The 23,355-nt window shown below is 46.3% G+C and overlaps 2 protein-coding genes and 1 long non-coding RNA gene across 8 annotated transcripts in view; 2 read left to right on the forward strand and 1 right to left on the reverse strand.

Annotated features, from left to right (window-relative positions):
- LOC138187651 (uncharacterized) overlaps positions 1-23,355 on the forward strand; it is a 205,238-nt gene that overhangs the window by 70,146 nt on the left and 111,737 nt on the right. For all 4 annotated transcript variants that reach the window (XR_011175231.1, XR_011175232.1, XR_011175234.1 and 1 more), the window contains exon 3: positions 13,034-13,261. This is a non-coding gene — a long non-coding RNA (uncharacterized LOC138187651). The remainder of the gene's footprint in view (positions 1-13,033; positions 13,262-23,355) is intronic.
- Positions 558-7,277, forward strand: LOC138187754 (uncharacterized). Its single transcript, XM_081833775.1, is given in 5 exon segments — positions 558-695; positions 698-817; positions 819-862; positions 864-927; positions 7,161-7,277. Coding segments are annotated over 5 exon segments (483 nt in total).
- Positions 17,664-23,355, reverse strand: part of LOC138187643 (uncharacterized) — a 46,703-nt gene continuing 41,011 nt past the window's right edge. For 2 of the 3 annotated variants that reach the window (XM_069128620.1, XM_069128621.1), the window contains exons 4-6: positions 20,468-20,799; positions 20,072-20,346; positions 17,664-19,950 (exon numbers count right to left, since the gene is read on the reverse strand). In XM_069128620.1, coding sequence (XP_068984721.1) covers positions 19,242-19,950; positions 20,072-20,346; positions 20,468-20,799 — 1,316 coding nt within the window. In that variant the 3' untranslated portion in view covers positions 17,664-19,241. The remainder of the gene's footprint in view (positions 19,951-20,071; positions 20,347-20,467; positions 20,800-23,355) is intronic. The other variant, XR_011175230.1, reaches the window with a different exon arrangement.

The raw sequence follows: 23,355 nt of genomic DNA on the forward strand, positions 1-23,355 counted from the left end.
ATCGAACGTGATTAATTTTCTCTCATAGACGTTTAATATATTCTCGCGTCGTTCGGCTATACTCGAAATGCATGTAAAGTAGTTTATTTTAAGAGCTACGGTAAGCTTCGAGCAACGAACGAATCGAAATTTAAATAACTTTATAATTAATTTCTCGATGTATGGTCGATACCGGTTGTTTGTTTGGTCTCTTCGTATCTTCTACTTCGTTAAGATCCGATATCTTGAACATCCTATGATCAAAGGACCTGTTGCTCCGATGAGACAGTCCGCTAATCTTCTCCGGTAGTAACAAATTCGAAATCTCCGAAAACTATAATTAAACGTGGTCGTCATTTACGATCGACAACTTCGGAAGCAGGAAAGATAAGAAACCTGTTTCGTCAAACCGAAACGATCTCCGGTGCCAGTTCCCGTTCGATTCTCGCATCGCGCGTCGTTCCGTTGATCTGGTCTGACGAAGGCGAAGGGAGCGATTCGGCAAGAATGTTAACGAATCGCGGAATCCCGGAGGCAGATGTATAACGGGGTGGTGTCGGTCGTTCGGAGAGTCACAGATGGGCGCTGCCCTGGCCATCGGTGCGGCGCGGCGCGGCACGGCGTTCGAACGTAGACGGGGCGCGCGGTCCGTGGTTTGCGAAGTCGAAGGGTCATCGAACTCGTGTTCGAATGTTCGGCGAGAGAGCACCGGCTGCACAGGAGTACCGGGAACCGAGAACAAAGTACCAGGTATCCATTCACCGTACGAACCATCGAGCGTCGTCCGGGGGCCCCCTTACCCGATAAGGGCGATCAGCCCCCACCTTCGCCGAGGCCACGTTGCAGCCCGTGAGCGTCTCGTCCCACAAACGAGCAGACGGAAATCGCCAACTGGACGTTCTGGCTAATGATGCTGGCCGCTCTCCTCTTACGAGCCGTGGCTACGTAGTACGTATACGCCACTGGCCACGTTCTTCCCTATCCCTGCTTATCCCTTACTTTGTTTGTCGATCCCTTGCGTCCTGTTCGAGTCAACGACCCGAGTATCGGCTACTTTTCGTCGTAGCGATGCACGTTGGCACTGACGAGCCTCTGCAGCGGTCTCGTTGACGTTGCATCGCAACTTGCCGCACGTTTGACCCTTTAGCTCTTAACCCTCTTCTGGCTAGCTGGACGCTAGCATACGCGCTTATTAGGAATGCACAGGTATCCGTATGCATTTCGTTAGAAATCGTAAAGTATCAGAGTGTAACGAAAGAACTGCGCGCGTTAACTAGCTTCGCGCTTAAAATAGAAGCGAAATAGTTATTCGTTCGTTAAACGGAAGCAGCGCGAGGCATCCGCTACACAAGAATGTTACTCTAGAAAAGAAATTCTAATTCAAAGCATCTAATTACCGTTCGCGTCAAAGGACACGTTGACACCGTCGTGTAGAGAGAAATCGGCGTCGGCTGCGTGGGATGAGCGAAAGTGTATGCATTTGGCAAAAAGGTCAATCGAATCGAAACCTTGCAACCGCGAACAAGCTACGGCGAAGCCGAGGCTTGGTAAAAATCAAACATGCTGCTTGTTCTCAACCCTCTTTTCATAACTCGCACGCAAATGTCGCGAAGGGAAATCGCAAACAAGCGGCGTATCTAGCCGAACAGTGAACAGTACGAGCAAAGCGTATCGCGTGTTAACATACAAAACGTCGAGGCTCGTCTCGGATACCAGGAGGCAAGCGGTTTTCGCTTGGAAAGGGAGCAAAGGGGAACGAAGGAAGGAAATCAGAAGCTGGACGTCGCGGCTAATGATGCTGCACGGCCGTCCAAGTAGTACAGTAGTAGACTCTATTCTTTATTCGTACTTTATTTGCTTGTGCTCTCCCACGTGCAGCCGCGATTCACTCGCGTGTCGTGGACGTCGCCCGTTAGCTCTTCCGTCGTGTAGCTTTTTGCCGGCCGGCCGCGCGGCTAATTTATGTACTTATGAGAGAGCGAAGGGAGAGAAAGAGACGAAATACCGTCCGGCTGGGTTCTCGTGGTTGGCTAGCCGCTCGTTCGAATAACGACGGCCCGTTCGTCGCGTAATTTACGCGTTTTTGCCCGAGCGGAATGCGGTCCCGCCACACCGATAGACTGAATTTGTTGCTGTTTAAACGCAACTCGCCTCCTCCCGTGACATAGTTCTTTCCACGGTCGAGAATCGACAGAGAAACTCGAATTCCCACGCAGCCACCGTGTTTCCAGTACTCGAGAATCCTATCGGCGGTCCCGACACCACCACCTGTGCAAAATAAAGTTATTATTTATGGGACACACGGCCGTTTAACGAGCCACGCGAATGTGTCCCAGTAATAGCGGTGCACGATATACATAATTAGCATAACCAGACGCCGGGAAACTTGGTTAGTTCGAAGGACGCGTAGCGAGCGTACCTGCGTGTCCGCCTCCGCGATAAAGCCTCGTCCGGAGAATCGCGCGCCGCGTCCTGGCGCGATATGGATCATTATGCCAGATCCGGTGATAGCGCTCGCTCGTACTTCCAGCTACTTAACGGTGGACGAGTTTACGCGGAAAATCTGACCTCTGTCTGCCAGGTCGCCTTACGCACGCGCCATCTTTTTCGTTAAATCACTCGGTTGACGTAACTGCCGGGACGAGTATCGCGCTTCTGCAACAGAAGTTTCGGACCTCCGCAAGGTCGGCGAGTCGTCAGATCCGATCGTGCTGTAATTTTAAACGATCGAGCGATTAAATCTCAAGGCAATTAAACTCCGTAACCAACGGTAAATTCTTCGTTACTAACTGCGAATTATTCTATTCGTTCGATCGTATCCCAAAAGTAAGAAAAGTAAGAGAATTTTCGCGTTCTAATCGGGAAAAGGCTATCCTAAATCGTTCGATCGAAGCTGCGACTCTCAGACGTCCATCTATCATTAACGAAACGCGTCTGTGGGTAAAACCGAGCACCGCCTATCGTAGTTTTTCATCCTGGAATATCATCTTGCATGCCTTTCATTCGTCAAAGGCTCGGTAAATAACCGTGGCCGGTAATTGCCAGTGGTCAGGACGTTTGCTCGTGTTATCGTCTGTTATCGATTGATAACACGTCGCCCGCCAGTAAGTAACTGTAACTTGATGGATTGTGCTTCATGGATCACGCGGTTTGCAACGCGATCGACCCCGGGCGATCTTGGACAGGATGTTCCCATGCCGGCTGTCGTTTCACCTGTTCCTTTTCGCTCGTTCGCGAAGAAATCAGCGTTAAGTTACGTGCATGCTTGAATACGCGACCTACGGACGCCGTGAACTGGGATACGTGTCTGCTTTGTAAAATATTAATCACGCGTGAAAATGGGTTTCACGGAAAATGTATAATTCCTTCGTGTTCCTGCATCTTGATCGTACCTGCTACGTCTTTTCAGGCTAACGGTTAACGGGTATTTGTTTGCGATTAAGTTATGCGAATCGCGGGTAATAGAACTTTATAGGATGCAGGTAATGCTCGGTGCAGAAATTATAAAACGAATTAACAAAAACTTATATTACTAACGGCAAACTTACGAGCACGCACGCGTTTAATTTCCCACCGACCACGACCAAAGTATCGCGTCTCACTTTGCAACAGTATTCCATCAATCACACGCGCGAACGTACACGGTCTACGAGCCTTGTCCCGTTCCGCTGACGTCGAGTCTCAAAAATAGGTTTACAATGGTTTGATCGATTGCGACTTTTAGGCAGACACGTTATCTTATGGCATCTACTCGATCGGCTCGAGTGGATCGTTTTATGCAACAGAAATAGACGGTCGAGAAGGCCTATTATATCGTGACACGTTATGTATCATTCCAAGCGCTGCCCTGCCGTCAGAGGTCTGTTCAGGTCTCGTGGTAAAGAACGATGGGAAAACGTGTATGCTTGATACATGATCTTCCGATCGTGAATCCTCGATCCGTCGACAGGTTACTGGTCAGTAGTGCGTCGTGCAGGATATCGACTGTGTCGAAGCTTGTCCGAGTAGTGTGATAAAAAAGCTTGTTAGCTTGCTCGTCCTTGTGGCTCAAATTGATTATACTTAGACGCGAACGTGTTTGGTATCTACGATACGCGTGTAGTTTTAAGAGACAGAAACCAGACGTGGAATACTTTTAATTTTTCTGATCGGTTTCTTATCTATGCTACGCTGTATATTTCTATCGTTACTCGCGAGTTCCGATCAATTCTCGTATTACGCCAATATCTTTAGAAGCTATCGAGAAATATAAATTTCACATCCTCCAACAAATCCACCTACCTCGTACTACTGCATTACTCAGTGAAAAGACAATACCCATGGAGAGCCTTCGACGAAAGTATTCGAGTATCCGTGTGGACGACTAAATTCTCTTATGGACAAGAGTTTCTGTATAAGAAAAGCGCAGCAGGCGGTCCGATTACAATAGCAGTTCCTGCTGGTGTCAAGTTGATTAGCTCGAGCCGTGAGTTTAAAGGCACGTGTCCTCTCCGGTGGTGACCGTTATGTGGACGTGACCTATGTCGTCGTCTATAGTAGAGCCTAGGATCAATGAGTGGTCGTTTCTTAGAAGTTAAGATTATGCCCATGGCTATGCACAATGTTCCACTCCTAACGGTCCGCCTGCGCACCAGTGACCTGAACACGAACCGAGCAAACTTCGCCCTGCCGCATTGTTCTTAGCCCAAGCCGACGAGAGTGGCTACCTGTTTCCTTCTTTTAATTGTTCCCTAATAGACGTAATTTATCGACCGTTCTTTCGATGATGATGGATAGCTCGCAGCTATCTGCGATCGTTCCCAGCAAATCACCCAAAGAATAGGACATTCTAACTTTCTTTTCGACGATGATTTATCAAGTTCCAACGTTGCGTAAACTCTTTGACGTTTCGATGGCTTTGTAATTGAAAGAACTTGCACGCCGTATAGTTCGACCCGCAGCAAAGAACGTCGTCCGTCTAGTAACGGAAAGAGAAGAAGCGAGAATGGAATTGGAAATGCTCTATATTTATGTCCACGTCGCGTCGTCCATCTTCCAAAGAGACCATAGTTTAAATCGAAGACGACATCTCGGACAAGCCGTTTTAATTCCAACGTGTCGCGGGATTAGAAAAGTCCCGAGACAACTTGATCCCCGCATTCCCTCGTGCAGGGATGTTTTCGTCGTTTCTCTTTCGTCTGCCATCCGTTCGATCTGACACGAGCGAAGACGCGGTACGACGAGAATCGCGACGTCTTCGTCGCACGAATTCCTTGCTTGTCGCTCGTTCGTTTAATTTGGCCCGCTTGGTGAACGAAATCGTGCTGATCCGGCTTTCTTCCACGCCGAAGTGCTAGTTTCTGGCTTCTTAGATTCGCCGATTCAGATAAAACGATCAGTCGAAACGAAGTCTCGCGAGGCCTTCTTCGTCCACGAAGGACAGGGGCTATTCGGGGTGAATAATCGTATTTGGCGTGGCCAAATCGTCCTGGCCGACCGACAGTCTGTTAACAAGTTCCTGTTAATCCTCTCGTTCGAACGAAAATGCGTGGAATAAAATATCGTCCGGGTATGTGAGTTTGGCTGATGCAACTCATGGCGATAATGCAACAAAGACGCTCCGATGCTGTAATCGATAGAGAAACGTTGTGAAACAGTCGCAAATGGACAAAGTCGTTGACATCTATTGCTATGGTTATCGCGAGAGAAGGAATTTCTCGAGACGCGTCTGTAAAATTCTGCTGTTCTCGTTGGATCCTGCAGGACCTACAGCGTCATCCGCAGACAGAAGAACTCAATCTCGCCGCGTCCAACGGCGCTCGAATGATACACGAAGTTTTCCATCGAAGTAATTCCGTTCATTACATCCACGGCGCTCATCACGCGCTGATGATGATACCCTATCCGGTCGGCGCGAGGAGCACGAGAGATAGTTAGCCGCTTGTAACGACGACGGGGTGATAAATTTTCGCGTGTCGGCTAACAAGACCGCTCCGGAACAGGCCTCGAAAATTGCATAGCCTTTCTTAGAAATTCACCGCGGGTCCTTGCCGCGGTTTAGCCTATAGCCGGCCTGTACAGATCCAGACGAAACCCACGTAGGCGTCTAGGGACAACGTCCTGGCTTTCAGGGTGCGTTCACCCGCTCGGCCGCTCGGCCGCTCGCCAACCTTTCATCCGAAATCCTTGAAAGGGGGGCTGGAGGAGCAGCCGGTGACAAGGGTACAGGATCTCTCTGTGTGTAGATCGCGGGGATCATTGCGAGAAGAGGGCATCGCGCCCACGTTCGACAAACCGGACCTGTCCGATGCTCTTCTTTTCTACACGCGTCTGCCCATGATGGCCGCGTTTCTCATTCGACGCTCTGGCTACCTGCTCCTTTTCACCGGCCCCTCGGCCCGATTAATAGCGAAACGAGCCGTTGCCCACTTTTCATCTCGATAAACGATCGTTAGCTTGCCACGTATTGTATCCTCTGTGGCAATGTCGGATCTCTCCGCTTGGTCGAGGTCGAAGATCTTAATGGTAGACTCATCGGACAGCCAGGCTAATCCTGTCGTCGGTACCAAGCTTTTGCCAGGTCTTGGTCCAAGAGAAATTCCTTTTCGTGGGAGCGCGTGCACGCACGCCTGAGTACTCGTAGGTGAGCGAGGCGACTGGTCGCGTATATGGACATACAGGGCAAGGCGAGCGCGATGCGGCACGCGTTGGCATTCTGAATCGCGCCGCTGTTTTCCGGTCTGCGCCTCCGCCGGTTCCGTTAGCCACGTTGTGCGATTGTGCTAATGGGTCAAATTGCGTCTGTCATCTAACGAGCCGCGAGCACGTGGGTGGCGTGCCAGGTCTCCGGATTAAGACGCTAGTTCGTCGCGCATGGCGATCTCGTCTACATTTTTTCTCGAATTAAGGAAAATTGCGAATCGCTTGGGTAGCTGAAGATTTTACACGATAACGAAGGTTTTGAGAGCGTCCAACGACCAAGGGGAAAAATTGTACGAGATGCGCATCTTCTTATTATCTACGAGTAAAATTGTACTCCAATTATTGGATCTTATTTTCCATCCAAGGTTGTCTCTCGAATAAACCATCCCCTAGCTATAGCCGCAACGACTATAGCGACTGAAACTTACTCAATTGCGGCAAATTTTTTGCGATTGTAGAACGGATCTGCGATTCTATGGTTCTGCTGACTCGAAAGGGAGAGAGACTGGGCTTCGTGCATCAAGATCGGATCGATTCTCAAGAACGAGAAAGTAATGGCCCATGAAAATTCACGAGCCACGCTGCACGGAGCGATAGGCTGCGTGGTAAGTGGCTAATCGTGATCATGAATAAACATTATCGTGGAAATTGTGACATCTACGCGATGATACTTGCAGTTACCTCATCCTCGTTCGCCCGTCTTTCCGTCCTTCTCTGCCATTCTTTCGAAACGCGTCGAGCTAGGTTAATTAATTCCAGCCGGAGTGTTAATAATTAAGCCACCGATGTAAACCGAGAGCAGTGCGAAATAATAGCACCTTTCCTCCTTCGAGAGAAGATAATGTGACATCTGTATACAATTTATACACCTGGGACAACGTTTTGAAGATTCGAATTTCTTTAAAGTTCGTGCAACGTCGTGCGTGCAACGTGCAGCGCTGTTTTAATATCCAATACGCGTTGAAAGCGTCGATCAGGAAGCTCGTTAGCGATCGTAAAAATGAACGTTTCATGTCGTAGTTGCTTATCAAAAATTTACAAAGGAATCTAGATACAACGTTGGATACAACTTCTTCTCTCGAACATTCTCAACGTACCTACTGTTTGTAATTAAAAAAAAAAAAAAGAAAGAGAAAAACGAAGAAAAGAAAGAGAAGGAAAAAGCGAGGGTTGTCATGGACGAAACCGAAAGAAACGCAGAGGTCAGAGAGAAGCCGCGTAACTATTCGCGTTCTTTATCCGGCCAGGTGAAATTCGACGGCGAAAAAGAGTGGTAACGCAGACGTGGAAGGTGCAGTCGCAGTGAAACGACCGGTAGGTAGGCTGTAAAAGGTAAACCCGTCGTACCGGCACCGTTCGTGGTCCGCGGGCATTCCAGGCGACGCCAACGTGCCCTCCTCCTCCTCCTCCTCCTCCGCCTCCTCCACCTTGTCTTTCTTCTCCTTCTTCTTTTCTCTCTGGCTTGGCCACCTTCTTCGCTGCCCCTCCACGCCACCCCAACGAACCTCTCCCATCTTTGCCTCGCAATAATGCAACTGCATGCAGTTGCGTTATCGACAAACCATAGCTGGACTACTGTGCCGCAGGAGAGAGTAATACGACCGATACTGTTACGTAAAACTCTATAGAAATTTTAATTTTCACCGTGCGATGCGGACTTTTGCCCCTTTCACGATGGCCAGCGCTCGTCGAAGGTTTCATCCGTGTTCAGCCGAATCCGAAGATGGTGGGACAAAGCCAGCTTCAACAATTCTCTTGCACCGATCCATATTTCAGACGATACCGTACAAATTTGCGATTAGGCACGAGGTATATTTGAAGAAAGGTACGGATAGGAAAGGATTCGTGCCACATCTTCGACTAAACAACCGTTTCGCGTAAAGACGTCTCGTAAATCATTCGTAAGAACTCGTGATGAATTGGAAAATGTATGCAAATTTTAATAGCCTATAGTCACTGCTATGGAGTTAAACGAAAATTTATGTGAGTTGTTAATTAACCGTATGAATAAATGCAATTCGTTTGCGAATGTTGAAACGCAATCAGAATATTCTAGACGTACAAATGTAAATCCAGTAAATTACCAATTATCCGCCTTACTAGGTAAATGATTCATTGTTAGTCCAATTAACTAACGATGTAATAGTAGATAGCGTGTACAGCGAGGTAAACGTGTGCTCGTGTCATTAGTCGGACATTCGAAGCTCGTATCGTATAACGAATAGGTTAACGTCAAGCTTCGTGTACATATTTTTCAATTAAAACCTTTCGCAGCTTTCGTACCTTTTCGAAAACTAAATCTTCGTCGCTTTTAATAACTTGCCGGTTAACATCGACGTAACAAATTTCTCAGATTTCATCTACTCGTGTACTACAATCAGAAACTTTGACAAAAATTCTAAGAAGGGATTTAAACGCTTAACAAACCATAAAATCTACATATATCACAGAATAAACATGAGATTCCATACTCGGAATTTCCAGCGCCGTTTATCCAGACTACAAAGAGTTTGTCACGACGATGAATTACAAAAGACTTGATCGCGGACGTACCGATGCTTTCGTGACCCACTGTATACAGGGTGGATTAGCAGCGTAACGCTGCTAGGACAGCAGAGATAAGTAGATTCGTTCAATTCGTTCGTAGACAGAACGCTCCGAGTTACCGGCAACTGATTTTCTAGCGCTACTTGCTATGCATTGAACGACGTCGTATACGACGGGGTGTCGTCCGATCGAGCCTCTGCCGCTGTTGCACATCCACCGTTCCATCCGCAGGAATTTAATTACATACGTGGTGCACGAGCAGAAGGGAAGCGCAACGAATTAAGTTTTGCGCGCGAACGAATTAATATAGCGATATTGCCCGGCTGAAACAGACTGAAGCCTGTTAACCGTAATTAACACTTTTCCTACGAAAGGCTTTCCGCGAATCCGTCAGTCCACCATTCAAACGTTTTATTTTTCTCTTACACGCTGTTCGAAGAAAGACGCAAGACTTTGTGGTTTTATAGCATTTGAATTTTATCAAATATACATCCGCAAGGATGTTTCACGCGTACGATCTATCCGTCCATGAGAAATAACGTGGCTGAATTAGGATAACAAGCGATGAGATTGTAAATAAAGATTTTCGAAGAGAGACAACGAAGGAAAATTATACGCGACAAAGTGGAAATCGGTCGTGAGATTTGCCCGAATGATACCGTTCTCGCTCTCTCGGTTCGGACGCGATCACTCGACGACGCGTTATTTGTCACCGGTGCAAATCGCGGCGACTCTCTCGCCGGCGGCGCGCGATCCTCGCAATAGCCGACTCGGAGAAAAGAGTTTCGCGTATATCGTGACAGATTGTACGGGTAGGACGCGACTAATTGAGTCGTCTCGTCACCCCCTTCAATCCATTCCCTCCTTTTTTCCTTGCACGTTCCTTCCACGAGCTTCGCCTTTCACGCTATTGATGACTGTTCGTTTAATCTCGTTCCATTCTGCGTCCCCGCATAAAGACCGCTCGTCCATCATAGCGAGATTATGATAGGAGGCTGCTTCAATGAAGACATTACGCGTACGATGGCTCGGGGATTCATCTTGGCTTATATACGAGCGAGCGCGATTGTGCCGACCAGAGTCGCCTTGAGACGCAATCTGCGAATCGGCCAGCGATTTTTTTCACCAACGATGAATCGAACCGGCAGCCTGCGGCCTTTCGAATCGCCTCTGAAGAAAGATAAAGCGTACTCAGGGGTGGAATTGCACGCGGTTTTCATCTTAAGGCCTCTAGATCGTTTCGAGTTTTGTTCGAGTTGCAGTTTTCTTTCGCGCGCTGTAACCTTTTCAACGACCTTCTATTCGCGATATCTCGCTGTCCTAAGAGAGTAACATGCAACTCGATGCTTTTTAAGGAGATGGAAGCTTGAAACTATGGACGCGCAGTAACGTGCACCTATATGTTGCTCGAGACTATTAATAATTTGATTGAGCCGATAGTACACGTTCGATCTGTCGTATAATTTCTTTTAACTTGCCGCGTACATACGTACCTGTATCGTATTACATGCTTCGTTTCTTCTAAACACATGTAAACGTCCGTTCCTCGATATCCCATACCTCCTGTATAATCTTCGATATTTCCATATTCCGTATGTCTGCCACGTTTTACAGAAGCATCCTTCAGGGACACTTAACACTTTATAACGTTGCATGTAAATTCATGAATTGAAATTCTAATCCTTACGACAGATCTCTACAGTGGACGTTTCTTCGGACAGCGCCTCGACATATTGTACCTTCATCTCTATATGTAAATTAGCTAGTTCTCCGTGGCGATAAACTTTCGATCTTTGTGTTCCGTAATTCCGACACTGTTTAACAATTTAATGCCTTTTAGTAGAAAAGGAAGTAGGAAATTTGGGACTGAAAAGGGTGCTACGTGACACACTTTCGCCCCAGACGATTTTATTAAATGCTCCGCGTCTAAATCTACGCACGTTCCATCGTTCGTTGTTATTCGTCTTGAGTACCTTTCGTAGAGACTAGCGCGAAACAACGATGGAAATTTTTTCCAGATATCTTACGTCGATATCGATCGTTTTAGAAAATATCTGTATTTATAGTTCGTTGACCTATGTACGTATTCTAAATCCCACGTAACTCTTACCCTACGTCATCGATAGAAACATCTCGCTGGTAAAATCTCTGAGATCATCCAGAACGGCATACAAAAGAGAATTCCCCTTCGCGTACAAAAACCTTTTCAGTCTTTTCAGCTCTTTCAAATCGCTCTCACGAATCAGATAACGCTACGTCGAACGTTTCACCCCTTACAGTTCACGGAATGGCACCCGAACAATGTTGTTCCTTGCCTCCTTACGATTCTTTGTTTATTTAAGCAACGACGAGAAAGGTATCAGGATGTCTTTTCACAGCTATTCGTTCAGTTCAAGGCTGCCTATTGCGATCGTATCTACGAAAGAAATTCGAAAGAAAGTGTTCCACTTGTCGATAATGATATCGATGAACGTTCGATCACCGTGTCTAGGTTGCATGGTAAATATAACCTGAATACGCAGGACAGGAGAAAGCCATAATAATATTGTCTTTCGTCGGTTGGCTATACAACGAGGTGTCTTTAACTCGATCAATGACTGTCGATGAGCGTCGAAAGTAACCAAAGGAAACTTTACTACCGTCCCGGCATTTTACGGATCGCTTGAGAAGCAGATTCAGCGGAATGAATTTTATGGGCCTCGCGGGATCGACGCTTTGAATTGCTAAATTGCCGCGTATTCGCGCGGTCTTCCTTGCCGGTTTTTTCGCCCACCGAACTTCGTAACGAAGAGATCCGAACGAATTATACGAATGGGCGAGTAGTAACGATCGTTGGAATACGAACGAGAGATACGGAATTCCAGTTGCAGAATATATTTTGGCAACTGTTTCTCCAGACAGCGTTTTTACAAACAATATAACGCGTTAGTTTCTAATGTTTCTGCAATTGCCACCTCCTCGTGATAAATAAGTAAAAGGAGAGTAGAGTTTCCTGCGTTGGAAAGCTGCATTTGTCATAAAGAAATATAAAGTCTAATTAACGCTGCACTCGCCTTCAATTATTACACCATTCAGTGGTATTTTACATGAATTTAGACTTTGAAATATCGAGCGTACGAATGAATAATGCTTTGGAAAATAACTACTATGGTTAATACTTTAGGGACCTATGTAGGCTGATCGTGTAACAAAATATAGGGTTCTAACGAGACTTTAACGATGAGACTTCTGTTTACGAGCAGCCTAATGCTTTCTCTGCGTATCTTAATTACATAGATTTGGTAAGGAGCGCTAATAGTGGATTTTATTAGTAACGGTGTTAATGGATCGTAATTATAGACAACGATCATCTTGAATCTATCTTACGGTTAAATCTTATATTATTTACTGGGAACAATCAATTTGTAAATTAAAAAATCGACTACTAAAACTATTAGTTTCTGGACACACATTTATCTAGACTGCTTCATTTCTCTCCATCACGTGCTACCAACTCTAATTTCTATGCCATTATTCTTCGCCGCTGCTATTAATTTACTTACCCCGTTGAAGACCCGCGGTAATATACGCGATCCTGACAATTAATCGTAAATACAGTGTCAAGTACGTATCTAATCGCTGGATGTAATCTCGAAATATCATCCTCGTCAAACGATAAGTATAAAATGCTACTTTCGATATTATATTCTCTCCTCGTAAGGCTCTCAAGCGAAACATAAAAGTTTGATATTTTTCTTGTTTTTTCTTTTCTTTCTTCTTCTCACTCTCTCTCTCTTTTTTCACATCAATAATAGCTTCGCGTTAAACTGTAAAATTTATTTCACAGCGATTTTCGCCTCGTTCGTGCTCGTGTTCCCTGGCAAAGGTAATTTAAAAGCCGTATTTAATTCCGAAGAATTGTTGGCGCGGAGACGCGAAAAAGAAAGAAGACCGCGCGGAGGATCCACGGAATGGATGGCCGAAAACTATTCTACCGTGAGGGATGACAACTAGCCGAGCTTAGACGAAGGCTCAACAAGGGTGAAACGCCGAGAGGACGCTGCAGGGCGAAAGGGTAGGCGGATTATTTGCATTTTAATTTGCATATTAAAACACGGCTCGTCGATCAGGCGAGCAGGGCTGCGAAATATGATAGGTTGCTCTCCGTGGCCGTCGCATTAACGTTGTAAAGGTGAGTTACACGACCGCAAGGCAACCCGACGGCCATGAGATCGTTCACGCATGCCGATCTTGAAATATGCACCCGTGGACCAAGATTACCGGACCCCGATAGCTCCGTTGTCTCGATCGATCCACCAGCCTATCGCGTCCTTGCGATTCACTGTTTGCACAGAACCGAGGCAACGAGAAGAAGGAGGATCGTGGATACCGAGGCTAGTCGAGTTTAGGTTCGCTCGTTGCTCGCGATTTCCTCGATTTTTCCTCGAGATCGGATACTACCGATCGAAGAAATCCAGAGTAGGTAGGAAAATCAGCTGGGGTGTTGAAGTATTTGTGTCGCGGTAACCGGAATACGAAACTCGACAGACCCGTGGAAAGTTTGTCAACTCGAAGATCCATAGGTTAGCCGAGAGATTCGAGTTAATGTTGGAATACAACGATATCAATCGCATGCAGATAAGGTGGTTGATCGTGTGGATTCTTCCCTTCATTGTCCAACGCTATCCCCACTAGTGCACGTTCGTGAGATGTACCATGGCGGCTAGCACGTGCATGCTCTTTCGAGAATTTGGCGGAAGAAGCTTAAGGATATGGATGGAACATTCTCGATGGGCACGTTGAGAAGCTACTAGAAGGTTCTGTAGCACATGTGACGCCACACAGGCACTCACACAGGTCACACTCATTACTGCATACAGAGTGGAGTTCTAAACCTTTTTAAGGGCCATGGGTCACTAAGCAAGCCAGTCTGTGAACAACTAGCCAACTGTCAACATTCATAACGCTTACTTGTATTTTACTTGTAACTTTGTTTAATAAAAATCATAAAGTATTGTTTCAATACACACATTGTGTCTTCCACAGTTTATTAATCTTAATTTCAAGATTAAATTCTAACAGTTAATCGTATCGATTCTTTGGTGCAATTTTTCCTTATTTTTTCCATTGTTCGAGGAACGAGCGATAAAGAAAAGAGCCGGCTAAAAGTAGAAATAAAATACAGGAAATTTGTAGATCTCATGGTAGGATAGACAATGGGAATAGTTCTGCGCGTCTCGATTAACTTCCCATTAGATGCTACTTTAGATCTCCGTCATTATGTTTTTCGCTAAACAACAAATCAACGATAGCATGCAGCTGTTCGAAGACGAACGGTAGCCAGTTTGTCCGAGTTTCACGTTCACCGGCTGATATGTGCAGCGAATGGTAATTATAGAAATCCGTGTACTCATGTCCGGTACCTGTTGTCTCGCTTCTTTGATTAACTATTCTGAAATGCGGACGCACGTGTAACGCGCCAATTGAATTGTTCGTTCCGCTTTTATTCGTCCTGCCTGGTCGTTGAACGATCGATTGCTCTCGTAAGTAATTAGAAATATGTTTCGCAATGGGAAACGGATGAAGCGAGTGCACGGACCGCGCGGATTAGAAGTGATAGATCGATCTAACGTGAAATTGAGTATCGATTACGGAGCGATAGCGGCTAAAGATGAAAATGAAATAAAGATTTTAAAGTTACGGTCGAAGACTGGAAAATTGACGAAATAATTAGTATTTCCTGTAGTAATAACGTTCGAATAGCGTAACGCGAACACTGCTACGTCTCCGTTCACTTGTCTCAAACGACACAGACATTTTCATTTCAAAAGTATCGAAAACTAAGAAACCATAGTGTCAGTACTTGCACGGTCACGGCACTGAAACTTCGAAACGATCATATCGTAGCATATCGTTTATAAATTCGATTCGTTTTGTCAAAAAATGCGGAATATCCTCGGATTATCCGTATAAAACCGAACGAGTTTGTAAAATATGCTACGACGAAATGCGAAGAATCGATGAAAAGTGTATCGCGATCGTCTCGAAGGCCTCTTTCCACCGTACTACGCGACGTAAAACGAATCTCGTTCGGTAGCAGGAAAACAATCTACGGTGATCGCGTTACGCGGATCACGCTGCGTAATGAATTCTCAAAGGGAAGGTTTCACGGTACATCGCATAAATGTTTATACGAAGACCGTACGTGACCGTTGTCCGGTTAATGATTTATCCAAAATTCAGTAACACGATACGAGTATCGGTTACCAATCATTGGCAGTGTTCGATTGATGGAACGAAAGGCTGGACAACAACGCGTATCTCATTGGACGCAGACTCAGAGACCACCGTAGAGTTCAGTCGGCATGGTCAAGGAAAACACCTCGGGATCCCTATAGTTGTTCGCTATTATCGTTGTTTCGAGCCGTTAATATTAATGGACATAAACGCGTATCGCTGCGCTGGTCGGTGGAAACGATCTGAAAGAGAAAGAGAAAGAGGGAGAAAGAGAACGATCGACAGAGAGAGAGAGAGAGAGAGAGAGAGAGATGGGCATTCGTGGCTCTCCCTGTTAGTTGTAATTGAACGGACGCAGCTGTGCGCTCTACGTGCTCGTAAAACATTAATGACCTATAGCCGCTGACGATCGTTTCACGTTATATTATTCCTCAAAGTCAGAGCCAGCCGGCGTGTTTATCTCTGCATTTTCAATTTTCTTGATCGTGGGTGAACCGGCTGCTGCGCGGACGGCATGAAAGCGTATGTAATGACGACAGTTGTATTCGAGAGATTGCGCTCTCGAGAAACGGGACTCTTGTTAAAACGCGTTGTATAGAACGAAGAGAGGAGCTCCCCTGCGGGAATTGTGCGGCTGAAACGCTTTTGCTTTCCAGTTTTAACCGAGAACGATGGATCAAAGGAGATCCGCGCTAGCTCGATAAATAACACGCGCAAGACATCTTCACGACTCTGAATTGTCGGGTATAATATCAGTTCGGAAGCGAAACTAACGAGCAATTGAAATCGCGGGTCCTTTTTATCCGTTTAATCGAAATTCAACCGAAACCAATTATATCGTTACTCGTTTAAACATCGAAGAACACGTCTATCGAACGACCATCATCGTTAAAATGACGCGTCGTTTAATTAAGAGCCAACAGCACTGCCAAAACGTGCTCTTCTCTTATTTATTCGGACATTCCGTTTTACGCGAAACGCCACGAAGAATCCGCGTTCGTAGACACAGAAACCATCAGGAAGGGAGAAGATTATGCCTGTCAGGGATTTTCGAGCGTGACAGGATCCTGTTCCTCGTGGACTTTTTCGTTCGTATTCCTGGCATACGTGGCTTTCTACTTTCCTCGAAGCGTTTTTTACATTCGCCTAACCACACGTTTAAAAGCAACGATCGGTCGTGCGAACCCACGAAACTTCCCCTCGTCGTTCTTCCACGAACAGGCAACCAGTCACTCTGTATAATGCGGTTAATAGATGAATCCTCGCCCATCGGCTACTCCGACCGATTTCGACGACCTAGACCTTCCTAAGACGTTGCTAATTTTCTTTTCCAAGAACGTTCAGGCTCTTTCACGATCCGCCGAAGAACTGTTTGTCAGCGGAATCTACTCGTTCATATTCTTCGACGATTTTGTTGCTTGATACGATCGTCGCGAAGAAAATTGTTGGAAGCAAGAGGTGAGCCGGACTGGACTGGATTTTCTGCCCGTTTTCGAGCTAACGTTCTCCACTGGGAATTTCGACGATATGGAGCACCCGATGCGGGTTAGGATCCGTAGGATTTTTGTCGAATGGACAATTCACGAAGATTTTATCCGACGATAATTGGCGCCGCGCCGCGTCGTGATTGCCACGTGCAACGAGAATAGATTTTCAGAGATATTAGTCGGAATAGAATTTTCAATTTCCTTTCTACGAGCAGATCTCGAATTATATTACATTAAATCGCGCGGATGAAACGTTATTGCCAAGCGTAACAAATGGTTTTGCTTCTGTCGCAAAAGAGTCACGCGCAAATGATATATCCTGGTTGGATGTACCATAAATCAACAGACATGCTCTATTATGATAGGAACGAAAGGCTAATGATACGTAATTGAAACCGGATATAGTAAAAAATTACTCTCTTCATCAGTAACGCTATTATTACGTATTTTTCACGGTTTTTCTAGTCCACGTACCTTTACAACATTATCTATTCAACATTATCTCTAATTAACGTGCAACTTTCAAAGCTAATCAGTTACGACTGTTCTCGACGTGATTTATTTCTTTCAACGAAAAACTTTATTTTCAAAGGGAAATTGCGGTATAACGATTAATCGATAGATTTGGCCGCGTACCGCGGATGTTAAAGTATTTGATTAGTTGACTCGTACGTATAGCGAGAAGTCGGAACGTTATAATTGGTAACAGGTATTATCTCACTCTCTATGACTAAAAACAGAACATCACACGTGTTAACTGGAAATCAGTGTATTTTAAAATAATAACTATACAGTAAGAAAATTACAAATCGTTTCTCGTGAGCGCTCGCAACTAGTACGCGAAGTATCAACAAATGTACAAAACGCTGGTCTTCGTCGCAACCATCGTCATACGCCGAAACGTTACCAACAACTGTACAAAAATGTTCGCAACGCCCCTCTTCCTTTTTCTCTTCTTCGAGCATCAAAACGATTCGTTGCTAAAATATAAACGTCGCGAGACAAGTCGTCCGCACGCATCCAAGTAAGAAGGAACTATTTCTTCCGTAACTTCGTCATCTTTCGCTCCGTCCACCGCAGTCCTTTTCGAATGGAAACGTAGATCACGACCGACGAAATCGTCGAATTTCACCGGTGACGCGCGCGCAAACACCGTGTCGATCGTGGAATACGGGTCATCGGTCGCTTCTAATAATATCGATCGGTCACAGCACAGATTCCTCGGTGTACCGGAAGTGGCACGGCGTCTGACGAGACCCGCTACATCCGCTGCGCACACGTGGGACCGCAATTACGCGATCATTTTCCCCGGTCAACAGCCTTGTAAATCTTCCGTCCGGTTCCCCGTGGAGGACGCCGCCGCTCTCTCGCCGCGGAAAAAGGGGAGAAAAAGACGCCGGGAGGATAATTTCTTGGGCAAATGGCGTTGTAAATTCCGCTGGTGCGCCGCTGCGGCGTTTCTGCCCCAACGGTTCTCCGGTCCGACCCAGGAAGTGGCACGTTATCCCCGTCAATGGACTACCAACGACTGCGCTCGATGCGTATCCATGGTTAATGTCCGCCGTGTGTTAACGAATGTGGCGACGAGTCCTGGCGATTGAATCCGCGCGACCATCCTAACGATTCGTCGCGAATCGCGATCCAACCTGCTCGATACAATTAGAACGTCACTCGCTTGGCTCGTTGGAGATCGATTTAGGCATCGGTCGCGGTAGAAATTGGAATTTTATGCGCTCCGTTGTCATTGAAAATCTCGAGATGCGCCTGTCGGCTGTTGTTAGTCGTTTAGCGACTATCGTTGATCGATTTTTACCAGCTGCATCGGAGACTCTGATCCTGTTTACAAGTCGAGCTTTTCGAAAGATCGTTCCGTTCAAGAACAGGTTGTTTATCTCGCAGAAGGGAAATTATAATTAGCAGGATGTTCCTCTCCACTATTCCTCTTTTAGTTTCATTTTTTACGCAATGGAAACTCGACAGTGACTTTCGATTTAGTAGTTTTAAGATCGATCCAGAGATTACAGATAGATCGACGAACCGATACGCGTTCGTTATATCCTAGAATGTCGTCAGAATCAAACAAGTATTTTATTATTTCTCGATATTTGTACCTACCTCGTGTCTCTTTAGCGTTTCTCGATATCAAAATTCTACGTTAAGCAATTCCTTTCTCGATTCGGTACGAGCGAACGCTCGATTATTTCGAGCAGCGTGAACCATCGACACCAAAAATTGCATTCCATCGCGTCGAACCGTAAATGTCTCTCAGTCACTCGTCATACACGATTTAGTTTTCTCGATCGCACGATATCTCGTTCGAATCGTTCACGATCAGCAGACGGTGTTGTAAATTCCTTCCTCCTCGTCACCGGCGTTCAAATCGGACACTTCGGATTGAGGCAACGCCAGCTTCACGTAACCTCTGTCTTTCTCTCTGGTCCCGTTCTTCCCTCCTGGGGGCGGAGGAGGAGGAGGTTTCTCTTCCGGAGAACTAACGCTCGTAGGCTCGCAAATCTCCGCATAGATCTCCTCTGTCTTCGATGGCGGCGTTGATGGTAATGGAGTTAAACTGTCCCTGACCTTGGAATACGGAGGATCGAGGTCCTGTTGAGTCTGAACCTCCAACACGCTGGTAGAAACCGATCGTTGAACTTGCTGTCTCGAGGACGGGGATGCTTGCAGTAGATTCGTTTCTGACTCGAGGCTGGCGTATCTCTCGGACCTCATGCCGATTTCCGGCCGAACAGCGAACGTGAACGAGGCCGATTTCTTGGCTGGATTCCTGCTTCTGCCACCCTGAGCTATCCTCGAGATCCGGTCGAGGAAGCTGTGGTTGTTGCTACTCGCTCGACTGTTGCTACGATCCCTGATGGTCGTTCGTTTAATGTGCTCCAGCCCCTCCTTTAGACTCTGAAGAATCGGTTTCGCTTCTGGCTTGGATTTGATCTCCTTCAGATGCAGTTCTTTTAATTGACCGCCGCTGCAGGGCGGCTTCGGGGGCGCCACGCGTGGTTCCGTTGCTCTCTGGTCGAGTGCTCTTCTGGAATTTTTGAACGAAAATTCACCATCTATGAATCGTCGAAGATATTGGCGACAGAGACGAGAGAAAGCACGATACAAAGCAAAGAAACGAGTTGGATCCTTGCCAGGCGGATTTTTACCTGCAAGCCGAAAGTAACCGTTGCATCTTTGGCGACGCCAGCAACCGTGCTTCGGAAGGGCAGCCTAGTCGCGCCCTTTTCACTCGGGGCGCCGTTGGCCCTGTGGCAACGAGTTCAAGTAGCTCGGGCACCGTGGAATTTGGTACAGGCCTCTCGGGCATTAGAGGTACCGCGCATCCTAATACTATGGGACCCCTCGTTGCACCTTCCAGCTGCATCAGGCCGCTGTAATCTCGTGGCAGTGGTATCGGCAAGGGTCCGGCAACCAGCCGTACCTATCGATGGAAATTTCCGAACTCGATCGTTATTATGCGTCGCGAGCTTTTGCGATTCTTGCGACGATCGAACGAAACTCGCTATCCACTTTTTCCAAGAAAATATTTTGCTTGAGCTTACCCTAAGGGGAAGATCCCTTCTGGCAAGCTGATGAACCCTGTAGAGCACGGCGTCGCTTCCGGTGTCGAGGCTTCCGCTTTGACAAGTCGCGTAGAATTCTCCTCTGGCGGAAAGCGGCGCGAACAACTCGTGGCCGTGAGAATCCAGGCACTGCGCGTACTGATCTCGTTCCGACGACCTTGAACTCTTGCCCTCCGGGACACCACTAACGACACCGGAAATACCACTGGAAACCGGTGCCCTCCGCGTGTCTTGGAAAACCGCGGCCAGTCGCAGAACTTCGCCGGCGCGTACCGTCGTTTTTGTATAGTGAGCCCTCAGGTTACCGTTCTCTGAAACGGAAATTATCATTCTGCTCTGAATCGTTATTACGTCCCAAGCCTGTGATAATGATGATCTATTTAGAGTTTAGTCTACGACTCGAGTTTAACTCGTTATTAGAGTTCAGTTTACGACGGTTTCTTTGCAGCCTAGACGATCTGTTCCTCTGACAAAAGAAAAATTTCCAACGAAATATCGTTTCTTCCCGTACTTGTAAATTCTGCGAGAGATCGGTGGAGCAACGAAAGAAATATTTACAGGGTTAATTAATCTCCACTAACTGTAACGATAGATTTCTATGGCCCAGTACTTTCGCGTACCGCTATCTTATCACGAGCATCGTGTTCTCTAATAACTGTGAAAGTCGTCGTGTTAGAAATTCTAACACATAGCTTTACTTGCAGTTTACAACAAAGTAGCTTCCACTTCGTTATTCCAATTACCTAACTTGCCTCTACCCACGCTATCATTAACAAACCAGCTTCCACCTTGCTTCTTACTGTTCTATCCATCCAGTCTATTCCAGTACTCTGTCTAATGAATCTCTTCCTAGGCTAACCAACCGAGTTAATAATAGTATTAACGTCAGAACCCCGGCGACCTACGATTTTCTCGATTTTGTGCACCCTTTTTTCAACAAATATTACTATTACCGTATTTGTCGTTTTTTCGTCCATTAACATCCAGTAATTTTCCTCGCTAATTTTATACCCGATTAACCAACCATTCTCTGCTAAAACGTCGAGTATACCATAGAGATGTACCTTACGCATTATCTTTAAGACCGGACTCGCTCGTCGTTCCGTATACGTTCGTGTCCGAGGATGAACAACGCCGATTTAACGTGTCGTACATCAGCTACCTTTCATAGACGATTCGTAATCCGATGACAAATCTTTAGAAAAAGACCTCGCTCGTGTGGACGACGAGCGAACCGCGACCTCCGCACGACGAAATCACTGGCTCTCTTGCTTCGTAAACTAAGTGTAGGGGCGCGGATTGATTCGGGTTAAAAGAGGCTGGGAGTTTCGCGGGATTTCACTCGGTTTAAACGTGGAATATCGCGAGAGTCGGCGAGCAGGAGAGAACTGGCGATAGAATATGGCGCGACCATAATCGTTATGGTGCATAATGGCACGAGGGCCGTGCGTATCGTAAGAACCCCAGCGGCTTTCACCGGGCCGCGTGCCTATTACGTTACGTGCTCCTCGCCTACGTTTAAACGCACGAACAACCGCGCCGGCCACTCGCATTAACAGACACATTGACATTCGTGTCACGGCCAGTCGCTGCACCCAAGGGAATAATCCTTCGCGCGGACCGTGCGTGAGTGCACGCGCCGTGTTTGTGTGCACGCACCGGACCCCGATGCATTGTCACGTCCTAGACGAGAGACTCGATAGGGACAATCCTGACTTCGACACGGTTTCACGCTCGTAGCCCGTGAAGCAAGACCGTGGGCTTCTCACACGGATCCGTCCGTGATCGTGTTCCGTGTTGTCGATGGTATCGGTGTTGGAGGATGGTCGTAGCGTTATGACGAATGTATTAAGTCCTTAGGGTTACCGAAGGTTTTGCGCAAAGAGGGTTTTTCGAATTCTTCTACGGAACTGTATTTCTTACGCTAGGATCTTGATTGCTCGAACGTTGCTTGTGGGGAAACGCCGATCATCCGACCACTGGATACGCGAGGGAGATGTTATAGGAACGCGGAATGAATCACGCATTTATTTATTATTATATGTATTTTATAGCACTGTCAATGGCGCGATATTAAATCGTTGCATGGTAAATGTTACTTTTTTTTCTAGATACGCTTTCGTACGAAAGACGGTGGACCGGTAGTTGGAAAGCAGCGTTTACAGGATACTCCGTGTTGAGTATTTTTCGATTTTCTATTAATTTGCGCGTAAAAACTTAATGGAAAACGGTATAAGCTTGTCTATGCAACAAGCTTTATTAGTTTGTCTTGTAAGCTGCATACGTAGGAACGTTATTCACCATTAAAATAATCATCCGACAGCGAAACCTTTCCAGTATACACTACCATTAATTCTCTACGACGCGCACTTTTCGTTTTCCTTTTAGCAAACGAAAGTACGGAAGATAATGACTTCATAAACGAGTGGTTTCCTCATAAATTTCTCAGTTACTTTTCTTCCCTAGATACCGCTACATCGCGTTAAGGTCATCTATTTGGATTCGAAGAAAAAGGCTTTGGTGTTTTACCGCGCCGATACGACCAACGGAAGTCGTAATTAACGAAACAGCTGATTCATTGGAAACGGCGTAACACGTGAATACCATATGCGATCGGTGGCTGCCGGCTAACGCGTTCGTTTTCGCCGGCAACTCGGCGAAATTGTACGCGTGATCATCGCATTTGAAAACTTCTATAATATCATAAACGAGCAACTATTACAAACGCGCATTATCATTATGTTATATTATCATGCATTCGCGTTGTAGCACTCCTCGTACGTAGTTTTACTTCAACTACGTTACGATCGTAACGAGCGAACGAACGAAACGTTTCCTGGTGAGCCGTGCAATTACGTGTCATTTAC

This window comes from Bombus flavifrons, chromosome 15 (assembly GCF_040668555.2).
Source record: "Bombus flavifrons isolate JBK064 chromosome 15, iyBomFlav1_principal, whole genome shotgun sequence".
Lineage (NCBI taxonomy): Eukaryota > Metazoa > Arthropoda > Insecta > Hymenoptera > Apidae > Bombus > Bombus flavifrons.